The sequence below is a fragment of the Trichoplusia ni genome, chromosome 21 (assembly GCF_003590095.1).
Source record: "Trichoplusia ni isolate ovarian cell line Hi5 chromosome 21, tn1, whole genome shotgun sequence".
Taxonomy (NCBI): domain Eukaryota; kingdom Metazoa; phylum Arthropoda; class Insecta; order Lepidoptera; family Noctuidae; genus Trichoplusia; species Trichoplusia ni.
In genome coordinates, this window is record NC_039498.1 from 4,197,239 (window position 1) to 4,210,147 (window position 12,909).

Here is a 12,909-nt window from a genome sequence, read left to right on the forward strand (position 1 = left end):
GCCGGCGGAGTTAAAAGAAGGCATACTATCGCCTTCTGCAGGATACAAAAATCCGCGAGTTTACTTCAACGTGTTCAAAACGTGTATAGGATACAATTGAACGCTCGGTCACTGACCTCGGTGGCTTAGACGTTTTGACTCTTCTCCTTTGTACTCTATTAAACTCACTTTTCTATGGGGATTATAACAGGTTGGGTTGATTGACGTTGGTTGGACTTTGGAATAAATATTAAGAAAAAAATATCGCAATTCATTGTAATGATTTAAAAACAGAAAAACGTTTCCTTGAGCATTTAATCTTGTTTTTTTAACCGAAAATCTTACCTTGAATTTAAATAACCTACCCTTTTTTTTATTTTGTGGAAACGTAAAATATCGCTCATCGCAAGGCCTTCCGACGGCGCTCGTGGAAACATTCGATTCGTGAAAGGGAGATAACACGATTTGGTGAACGACTTACTGCTCAGTTACAAACAAACGCTTAAAACATATTATAGGAAAAATAAATGACTCCCACACTAAGGAATTAAAACCTTATTTCAAAAAGATTAAACCCAGACTTGGAAGCGTTCTTGGATCACAAAAACGCTTGTCGCGCTTAGTAGGTTTGGCGTGGTGACCTATACCACTAGGTTGAACCTGCAGTAAAAATTGCATTATAAGGTGCATTGTGTATAGTTAATCACTCGTCTATAATTACTGTTTAGTACGAAACACATCTGAAACCACAAATCTACAAAACAGCATGATGTGCAATCTGTACTGATAACTAAACGGACCTGGAATTGCAATTAACTGTACGTGGTTAACACGAGATTGCTCTCTTAGGTTAATAGTAATAGTTCCTATATGCCTACAATATATTATATGTACGCATCAATTAATCAGAACGAAATTGCTCCAAACGATTAAAAGTTATCTATTCACGTTAAAGGTGTTTATTAAAGAACTTTATAATGTTTAATGAAAATAAGTAAACCAGTTTTTTTACTGAAATAAATAAATCGAAACCTATTACATCACGAAAATACCTCACCTTGTTTTTAAGGCATTATTTATTTTTGTCATGATTTATTGATTTTTAACTATTTAACTTCTTCACGATCTGTTGTATCGATAACGATTAAAACCGTTTTCTTCTAGTCTATATGAATCTATTTCTACACTAATATATAAAGCTGAAGAGTTTGTTTGTTTGTTTGAACGCGCTAATCTCAGGAACTACTGGTTCGATTTGAAAAATTCTTTTTGTGTTAATTAGACCATTGCTCAAGGAAGGCTATAGGCTATTTGACATCACGCTGCGACTTATAGGAGCGAAGATATAATGGAAAATGTGGAAAACACGGGCAAAATTCTAACCACGTGGACGAAGTTGCGGGCAACAGCTAGTAACAAATATAGTAATACAGATATTTATAGTAAGTGTCAACACACTAACGTTAAAGAGAATATTATCATGGCCAAATACTAAAATTACAAAAGAAAACATACTTAAACTCAGAAGAATAATAGAAAGCAATTGTTCCCCAATTTCATTCACACTTTTTTATAATGTAAAATACAACATAATTCAAAGCAACACGTGATATATCTCTACATTAAAATTTACGAAATGTAGTAACAAAATATGAAACTCTTATTCAACAAGGCAACATTTCCTGCCTGATTAGTGAGGCTCTAGCTTTTTCAGAACTCTATTTGCATACTGCAACGAATACGGTACTTTTTGTTGGCTCATGAAACGAACAAAGGATTCGGTGTTTATTTAGGTCATAAGAAACGAAACTTGCTTTTCTTTTTAAGTATAATAATAAGTGAAGTGTTTCGCACAAATGTGCTAAGCCCGGAGACAGGTTACGGACAGACGGATAGACAGGTAACTCAAAACTCAACGTAAGCGTAAAGGCTACAACTAATTTAATTATATTTTATTGCATACAAAAACTTTGAATCAACAAAACTAAATCCTGGAAGTGAATTTCAAAAGTAATGGCAGATAAAAGAACATGGAAATGGCATTTGAAGTTTTTCGACGCGATCAATTATACTTTCATGGTTTTCACAATAGAATTTTCGATTGAATTAATGAAGTCGGATAAACCGGAAACAAGGAAGAATCGTCAGACAAAGATTTAATTAAACTTTATTTTTGTCACATTTCAAACTGTCTAAAGCAATGTTTGTTCAGAGTTCTGTTTGGCGGAGTCATTCCATTATTATAATAAGAATGAGAAAATTTAAAACTATTGAAAACCATCTGTTAGCAGCCGCGACTCCGCCAGAAAACTCTACATTAATAAATTCCACTCGAATAAAATCGGGATAAAATTATTCCAGGTTCTAAAATATCTGTACTGTAAATACTCTTAATAGCTTTTTGCGTGAATGGGTATCAAACATTCATGCATCTTTTCATACAAACTTTCTCGTTTATGACATAAGAATTATGTATGAATCACATTCACATATATTCCATTGCCATTCGTGTCTAAAGAATCGTCCAACGTCGGGAAAAGCAAAATAACTTCTCCCGCTTTGATTTGAAAGGATCTAGTACAAGACTTTTACTGTCTACATTCACCCATGTCTTGGTAACTCTTTTGGACAATCCCACGGGCGTTCCATATAGTCAAAGACAAGCTTCTTTGAAGGTCAAGGTACTTTATTTGTTCTTGAAACAACCTCCGCTAGGCATTCCTTGTGGAACCGAAACTTTAATCACAACATTTTTGCTAACGGTTTTACAACATGCTATATCTATAACGATGTGTCTGACACGCTAACATTGTGAGTTGAATACGAAATGCGGTAATCAGGTAATGTATGTATTAGGAAAATACTTTCAAGTTGTTTCGACTTTGAGTGACTTATTTCAAGTACTTTTGTTGAAAACATTCGTAATGTTTCTCGTTTTGTAGATAAAATGAACGAATTTTTATTACTTATATTATTATTACATCAAACAGCAAATTAGTGAAACCTCAATTATTTGGAAAGCCAAAAACTTAAAAGAAAAAATGGTTATTTTGGGAAGAAGCACTTAAGAAAAGACAACAAATGATTCAAATCACTAAACTGTCACTAAACCATTTTATAAATTGTCAGCATTAGCATAATAAAACCGATATACATAAAGCTAAACACGAGGTGATTAGCGACTTGAATGCAGCGGAAGAAGAGCCTATTAGAGTCTGTCAAAGCACTATTGACGAAGATGAAAGACGGCGAATGTTGCAACTCACTGTTACTGACAAAAGCCAAGTTAAGCATGAAAAAAATGTTCACAATAATAGTTAAATCGAGGGTGGGTAAATAGCCGCTTGTAGGGGCGAGGCGCGATCCAATCGAGATGATTATGATAAATGATCGGGGAACGTTTTTGAGCGTTCCGATGCGTTGCGAAGCGAAGCACGGAGTGTAAGGATGGATTATCTTCGCGGCTTACTTGATATTTCTACGATTTTAGTCATTCAATGGTCACTTGTCATTTGATGATAACTAAACGATGGATTTTTTTCCTGTTGTCCGGTGAGACCAAATTTTCCATCTTAATCCTTCATATCTATGATAGTTCAATCAAAATTTTCAGCTATTCGTTTTTAAGTCATATTATTACAATTTATGAATTTAGAAATATCCGTCAACCACTTCAATCTTATCTACATTTTTTTCATTTCCACATCTATTCACTGTCTTTCCAGCTATTAAAACCAAATCAGTGGTACATTAAATCATTTTATTATGAACTCTAAAATGCCCCATAATTTCTAAATCATAATTTATATCTTGACACAAGTTAATAATTCGCTGTAGTTGCCACCCCTTCAAAACGGTGACCAATTTCCATTCGTTTGACGTTACACCCGTTTTGGTTCGCTTTTGGACCGCCGAGCGAAATGATGATTATTTATAAAAAGACACGAGCCCTAATTTTAAACTTTGAAATTGTGTTTGAATACCTTCGATTAATATTATCCATTCTATTTATAAAGAATTGTGACTTTCATCATAAATTAAACTTTTTTCTTAATTTATCAGATTACATTTAATAAAATAGGAATATTGATGAGATTATGGTTTTTTTTCATGACAGTTTCCAATATCTACTTTTTAATGGTTATCTTATATTATAATATCCATCATAAGTAAATAATGAACCTAATAGGTATTTTAAGGTAAAATTAATGAGATTAGATTTCAGTTCAATTCAGTTCATTCAGAATTCAGTCACATTAGTACAACATTTAATTTAAAAGCTTACAGTCAGACGATTTCTCTTGGAATCACACAATCACCTGCTCAAACGAAGTTATATCATTGGAACGTCCCAAATAGAATTGACGAAAGCGATTACGTTTTCCATTTGCGATCAAAATTGGTGGGACGTGCGTCCCGCTGTTGCTTCTGTCGCCACTTATTGGTACTTTGATTGTTTTTGTTGTATGAAATCATTTGATTTTTGATTTGTAAAGGTAAGTCTTATTTGATTGTGAGATTTATTGTGCTGAAATTAGGGGCGTTTAGAACTTTTTGTTATCATTTTCTTGTACAGCATTTTTGGTTTTAATTGTTGTTTCTCTCTCCATTCATGAGATAGGCATGTCAATTAACCGTGATAAAAAGAGAAAAACGTTTAGGTTAAAGATGTGTTCCGAAAATTGGTATCTGACTTTCATCGTCCTAGATCGTATTTTTCTTCGGAATGTCGTTTTTCTCATTGTTTGAACTTTTGACCTATCGAGTTACGATTGACTATATTTACTGTCATCTAAACCATGACCAGTATATTTTCTCGTTTTTATTTTTGCCAGTGGACATATGTCCCCCGCTGTTTGCTGGGACGGTCTGTCGCTTCCCCCTCGACGCTGTGTCAACAATACATTCTTATGGCAAACATGGAACTCTGTATGAAATTTATTGTGCCAATGTCGAGACATTTCTTGGCAGAGATGTAGAATGTGTGACTGGGTTTTAAGAGAGGCATAAACTTGGATTATGCTTTATATATCTTGTTCGGTCTATCAATCTTTAATAGCATAATTTAGGCACAAAACTAGGAATGTTTCTGAAAACTTGTTTATCGGACTCAAAAAATACATATTTTATGAATTCGCCTAGTTTTACACAATTTCGTTGTTACCATTTTAACACCTACATATCTTAGGTATCGCAAAACAAGTTTTACACAAATCTATTTTCGACTTATATTATTTTCTCTCACATCCTTGAAAATTGGTCTGGTTCAAGAAAAACTTCTGGGATGTCGAAACAAGTGCCCTTAAAGTGTTTGCCGTTAAGTGAATCAGTTGCCTGCCCAGAGCGGTACTCAAACCGAAACCCCTTCACATTACAACTGATTGGTGTTCGGCAAATGAACCTTACGGTGTTAGCCTTTTCTACTGTAATTACGCGCCATTACCACTAATCTTTCGCAGTACAAACATAAGGAAGAGCCGTTTCCGACCATATCTTAAACGTAATAAGACGCATTATCCTTCAGCCGCGAGCTTTTACAGCCAATGATGTGCGTCAATACGACAAAAGAGAAATAGTTCTTAATGCGTTAGCTGAAAATCGAAAATCGTTGGTAGATGAATTTACGAAACGATTTTGTACCTTAGTGCTTTAAGTTAAAGTCGTTTTATCGTTGTTACTTGGTAAAGTGTAGGGTGTAGCTGGAGGCCTGAAGGAGTTAATGCGTGCGGCACAAAGGGCCAAATCACTGCCCGACGTGCGGCCGCGGCGTCAAAGAGCGAATTTGTATTCCAATTATGACGCCAGCATAGACATCCGTCGATCAATAAGAGGTGGTCATTTTTTCGCTGCTTAATATATTTTCTTACTAAAGACTTGTATTGGTTTATGGGTAATAGGTGAAGTACTAAATGTATCTAAGTTTTCGAATTATTTATTAATTCCGCAAATGCTTGTTAAAATAAATAACTGTACCTAAGGTGACGTTTATGATTCATGAAGTATGATATTATCATTAACATATTTGCAAAATCAAAATAAAATCTTCATGTAACATCGGGAATTGGGGCAGAAAAATGTAAACTAATAAAAAGAACCAAAAAAGAAATCTCTCACTGAGTAACAGAGTTCCGGTTTTGAAGGAAATATATTCAGGAAATGTATCCCTTACCTCTTTCCAGTTGGAATAAACTCGGAACGAAACATTCTTTTAGTAAGAAACGTGTTTAAGAAAGTTTACGATGTAGTAGATATCGAAGATTCTGATGAGGCGAAGTAAGAAATAAATAAAAGAGCACATCCTAGTAGAGATAAGATGTTTCTAGTCGGAGAATGTCCATAAAATAATAATAAAAGGATAATTAATCGATTTCAGTGCATTACGGGTCCCCCAGTGGGTCGTTAGTGCAATTCCGTGGCCCCTGTAGCATTAGCCGTTTGATTGCGACTCCGGGTTCCCCACTCCCAGATTCAATAATGTTCACCCCGGCAGATTTATTTTGACATTCCTATTTGTTAAGACGTATGATTATTGGTTAGTAATTGTTTTGTGAGATCAATCGGGATATATCCCGATTTCGATTGAGCCGGATTTTATTGCATTGTCTTTTTCGTGTCCTTTTCTTGGTTTTAGGAAATATGAAGTATGGCGGAAGGATCATAATTGCGTGTTAAATTTTGCTTGTGATTTTAAAACTTCCATTATACATCTATGTATCGAAAAAAAACTTGATTTTTGTTCTTCTACCTTTAACATGAAAGTGCAGCTTAGTGAGATGAAAAGACCATAGATACTTTAAGTTACATCAGCTTATCATGATACCTACATATAATTAGACTGAAATAAAGATATCTGATAATGCATGAACACTTGTAATTTTTTGTAAGAAGATAAAAAAAGATCGAAATAAAATAAACAAAAAAAAAAAGGTGAAGTTAAAATCTATCAATCCAAGCTATCATAGTAAAAAGGCACTTGAAATAATTTCAAACGCAACAATGTAGCTACATTCATAGTAAATTCTTACATACTCCCAGAATTCGGTTGAATAGCGTCAAAGGCGATAAGTTACGCATGACGTGGGCCCCTCACTACAATCGGCACACAAAAAGACAATGTCGGCCGTCACCGCACGCACGCCTGCGAACACAACGTTTTGATTTCTTTCCCATTTTTACTTACCCCTGTTTGCATGGAGTTGGGTGCGACCGATCAAACGTAACACAAACATGTTTTACTGGTCAAAGCTACTGATTTTTTGGGAAGTGTGCAGAACTGTTTGATGGAAAAGTTTCTATCTATCACTCATTGAAATTTGTGCTGCAATTTGTATTCTCATTCAGATTGTAATATTATGTCACGTGAAATCTACGAAATTATGTACTTTATATTGAAATTACTTATCAGAATAAGAAGTGCCTTTGAAGAGATTTCGTCTAGAAAGCTTGTCTGTCAGTATTAATACTTTCAAATGACGAAGAAAAGCGATACAGTTTTATGTTGAAATAAAATCTGATTTTATTCACTTCACTTCTACGCCAAGCTGTATGAATGAATCAAACGAAAATATGACCTCGATAAGCCATAGCATGTTGGTAAGTAGTTAGTTCAGTAGTACGTAACACAAGCACGTAAAAAGGTGACCGAACAAGGCATTCCTTCTTTTGTGCCCCTACAATGTCACAAGAATTTAACTAAAATCCGAATTCCGTTTCAAATAGTTTGTTTTTCCCACCCATTCGATTTAGAAAGAATTTAATTTTATGTTTATTTCAAAATTTGCCGAGTTTGTTTTACACGGTATTTTACTGCAGAAATGAATGACCGGTATCTTATAAAAAATCTCTGTCTTTTATTTATTGTCCCACTAAAACGAGAAAAGAAAAACTGCTTATTTCGATTTGGTTCGTGATGACTATAATTTTTAATCCAAGTCTTTTATAAATCGATTCGCAAAAATATATACGTGAGCTGTACTGGCATTAGTGTGGCCAGTGAGTGACAGGCTATAGGCGCGTCACTTCTCGATTTCATTAGAAAACATTGGGTCCGGTGTTTGCCGATGCCGCGTGCCGCCCGTGTAGGGTCGAGTTACTATGCTTGCTTGCAATGGCAATATTGTGGTTTGTATAAACTTTGATCTGAAACCTTGGTGTGATTTTATCGCTTTACGCTTTCTTGGTTGCTATTAAAAAGTGTGACTGTTTTTCAGTGCCTGCAGCTATTGTAGCTTTATGAGAATTTTTTATTTTTTTATTAAGGTGATGTCTGATAATTTATAAAATTTGTGTTTTTGCCAAGTATCATGTGTTCAAAACGAATATACAAACTGTTCTATAGTATTCGAGTGATTGTTCTATTTATTTCTTTGTTCCTTCATTATTCCTTTTTGTTTTAAATGACTTATAAACTATCGTTTATAAAATCCTCTTTGCGGTGCTGGACTATGTTTGCTTTCGAATCACGATACCGGAATTGTTATTCATAATAATGTTCTAATAACCAAAATTAGCTTTGATTTTTGCCGTTCTGTAGAAGGGTCACGTTCGAGGGGTCCATAACTAAAACCACGTTTGTTCCCATCTTCATTAGAGATAAGAGTATGTTTCCTGATTCCTAATTGCTGATGATCTCTTCCAAGAGGATAAGAGATAAAACCAGAAAATATACGTAGATCATAAGGAATTTCAATATTTGATCTGCCATACAATTTATATTGAATACCTACTGCAGCCAAATACTTATTAGTTCGTTCATTCAAGCTAAAAACAATGTTGCAAATGACGCAGAGTTTAAAACCATTGTCTTTGTCATCAAAAGTAGAATGTCACTTAGCAACCTATCATTTTTTACTTTGAATGTTTCTCTTACACTTTCAATTTTCTAGCTTTCTCCTACGATTGTTAGTAAAATGTTCTTCCTTTTTTCCAAAGTCGGCTGGATATACATACGAGCTTGATGCACAGACACAAATAACCTTTATGTTCCCTGTGTAACTGACCGTGGACAACAAACAGTGGCTGAGTGTTTGGTGTCCGTCCCCCGGTGAATTTATAGTTCGTTAGATTGCCCGAGAAATCTTCCCATCTCGGATAGGTCTTTGTATTTTTATACTTGACAGCTTTATTGACTCCGTGAGACATGGGTATTTTGAGTAGATTTATTTTTATAATTTTGACTAGTATCTAGATTGTTATGTATTAAAATTTCATTATGATTCTCCAGGGGACGGTGAAAGGACCAATATTAAATTATAGATTATTAAAAACTCTGACTTAGAAAATAGAAGTATGTTATATAGTTTTCAAATTGTAACCAATTTCTTATACTATCAGAATAAGGCGGTTGCTTGTTATAAAATCACCAGTCGGATTGTATCGGAATGTATGGCACTTAGTAGGTTAATCAACCTTTTGTTTAAATATACTTAAAATACTGGTACATCTGAAAAGCACTGACCTGGTTGACGTAGATGCGTGTGGGCATCAAGCGTCGTCTTCGACATGGCTGATAACGAATTAGTGCCATAGCCTGAAACAAAAACTTACATTAGTTAAGCCGTCGGTAAAAAATACTTGTCTCTTCAACATCTGTCAAATTATACTGTAGGTGTTTTAAGCTTAAAATATATATTTTAAGGAAAAGTTTTTTAAATTATTAAAACTCGACACCACTAACCTGCTGAATTAAAAAGAAAGTATTTCTGAGATAATATTGAGTATATCTTTCTTGTCATATAGCAAGTCTCCACACTATACAACTAAAAGAAAATCCCCTAAAGATAGTGCTTTCATGATCCGACAAGGATCGAGTTACATGATCGATGTGCAGCGAGATTATGACCGGAGCTGTGCGGACGCTCCACTGGGATGATATACACTTTTATATCGATAAACTACCATAAAATGTTATGCGATATCGTTCAAAAAAAAGTTTGTGATTTTTCCATGAGATTTTTTAGTTATTTTATGATTTTGTTTTAAGATCTGACTGTCTTAGATTTAATTTAAGCATTTGATGAATTTCAGAATGAGTTTTCCATAACATAAATTTCATGGGTAGTTTTGCCAGTTGCATCAAACTAAATTATTATATCAAAGAAAAAAAAAACTATTTACAAGGCACAAAGTCGACAACCGAATGCTTTGTCACACGCTATTCTGGGAGATGTCACTATCACGTTTGTATTCCCCTAAAATGATCAAAACCCGTGAAACATGGAATCAAAAATACACCCAAAATCAAAGAACTTTCCACAATATTGCTCTAACACTAACTATGCGTGAAATCCTATTGAGAGCATCAAAGAGAACCTAATCTTACACATCTCGATCACACACGAATGTGTACCGTATGTCGAAGAAGCTAGGGTTGAAGATTGAAAGACAAGAGCTTCATAAACGCCTCGGGTGTTTGGACCCCTAAGAAACAAATGCCTATCCTTGTCAACGAATAGAGATGTTTTGTCTGATGACAGTTGTGTTAATTATAGTCTGTTTAGGATTGACAATTCAGATCCGAAATCCCTTTTTTTTGCAAAAATATTAAACTTAGCTTAATGTATAACAGAGTTTTATTCAAATAAGTTAGATACATTTGATGTGTTTCAATTGCCCCGTACTGTGTACCGGTACCCGTATATTTATCGATTGGTAAAACAATACTACAGTCGAATAGTCTATGTATATTATTTCAATTAATAGAGTGTCTTAGTCGTAAGATTTGTTTTATATTATGATGTACAAAAAGTTAACATTTTTATTGCTTTGATTTATTGTGAACGTATTAAACTAGCAATTTATTACAATCTATAATTTGGATAAAATCACAAAGCGATATTTTTTTGTATTATAAAATCACACAGCCCACTTTAATTAACCACTTCAAGTCCCCTATAGTCTCGCCACCAGATTAAATCCTCCCATTGTCAAAACTATCACCTAAAAACAATTTAAATACGACCGCCAGGGATTCGAACCGCAGATTAGATATCTCATTACACCACATCAAAGGCAGCGCGCGTCAAAACTATTTGTTGAGGGTGTAATGAAATTCTCAGAGAACTGCATTGTCATCTCCTACGGGTCGAGAGTTTAAAAACGTTGGCCTTTTTGTTTTGTTTTTACGATTTAATATTTTGGATTAAAAAAAATATCTTTATAAATATGAGCCTTTTTTATGGCTTTATAAAGAAAATCATATTGTTGCGCGTAGATTTTCGATTATAATAAAAGTTAACCGAGGTTATTTAAAAGTGATTCGAATGCACGTCAATATACGTTCCGTAACGAGGAATATGCTTAAGTAAATTATGGCCGTACAAACCGCTGCTCTGCTCGATTTTTATTGCGAGTATCTTTTGTAACAGCGGCAAAAGATGTACGTCATCTGCGAAAATTTAGCTTTCCAGATATCTCGGTTTATGAGACACAGTCTGGTGACATATAGCAAGACAATGAAGCGGAAGTCTATGGCTAGAAATAAAGTTACAATAATAGCCGATATAATAATGTAAAGAAATACCTATATATTTAACAATCGTTAATTATTGCGTCGTCTTTAATGGTTGACATAATCAACACTAACATTTTAAACAGTTAAGCCGCTGATTCATCTTTAATCACAAAAAGTCTTCCACTCAAATATTAACATTTTCGTCTAATATCCAGCACATTATTGACAAACACATTCTGTAACACATCTACCCTTTAACCGTGAGTATTGCAACGGCAAGCGTCCGCCGCAAACGTGACGATAGTACCAAATCTGTTACAAAGCAAAATGCAGCAAACATTTTCAGAAAATAAAAATGCGATACGGAATTGTGTCAGCTTTCTTACTTGTAATTTTGACTGAGTATCAGTGAAGCGTCGTATAGACATACTAAAACGTTCTAAAAAGATACGAAATTAAATATACTCGAATATATCGAACAGCTTGGAAATCCATAGGATTTCATAAACAGTCTAAACTAACAATAAATGTTGGTATGTCTTAAACGTGTACAGCGTTTATAACCCACTCCGAACTCACATTGTTCATAAAATTCTCACGTTTTGAGACATCTTCTAAATTCCTAACAACCAACAAGAATATGAGTCCAACATCAACGCTCTCTAAAATGAAACACCTAAACTACTCACATGTACAAAATTCGATTGAAAAATAAAATAAGAAGAGGCTACATTGTACCAAACAGACAAATGCAGAATAGAAATATTTGAAGGTATAATGTGTTCAAATGCAACCGAACTGTGCGCATCTGTTGAAGTGAAATATTCAGACGAACGCCCAGAGGAAATACAGCCTCAAAATATAAACGTTTCAAAAGTAAAGTTTCAATTATTTGAAACACAGCTCGAAATACTGCGAAGCTCTTTGAAATCAACAGAGGCGTATGAAAATCGTGGACAAATAGCAGAACAAAAAAATAAATTAACTGAAACACAATGATTTTGTTCACTTTTTGGTCCTTTTTGGAACATGGAAATCAACGGACGAACGATTATTTAAAATCAAAGTACATTTTAAATTCCGGCCAGTGTGCAAGCGACTGTTCAAACGAAACACTTGTAATACGGATATAATGAAACACTTTTTACGTTATTACAATGTTTTTAAATTACTTTACAGATATTGTGTTTGGTTGCCAGCGTTTACTTTGGTGTAAAACCTGTGACTTTGAAATTGGTTAAGTATCACTGTTGCTGGGTGAGGATTCGAGGATTTCATTGCAACTTTAAAGAGCGAGATTTTTTGAATATTTGAATGAGTCAAATGTTTTTTATTGCGTTTATTTAAAATAACAACTGAAGAGACGTATTAACGATCACAAGGAATCTATTAAAGAATGCTGTCAGTCTATCCATGGGTCATCGACATAGTTTAGTTCTCTACCTCAATAATAATTAATGAAATTAATTACTCCTAAT

At 34.3% G+C, this 12,909-nt stretch overlaps 1 protein-coding gene across 5 annotated transcripts in view; it reads right to left on the reverse strand.

Annotated features, from left to right (window-relative positions):
* The window catches only part of LOC113504140 (DNA-binding protein D-ETS-3), a 64,294-nt gene that overhangs the window by 7,092 nt on the left and 44,293 nt on the right, over positions 1-12,909 (reverse strand). For all 5 annotated transcript variants that reach the window (XM_026886300.1, XM_026886299.1, XM_026886298.1 and 2 more), the window contains one exon: positions 9,437-9,508. In XM_026886300.1, the coding sequence (XP_026742101.1) occupies positions 9,437-9,508 (72 nt within the window). The remainder of the gene's footprint in view (positions 1-9,436; positions 9,509-12,909) is intronic.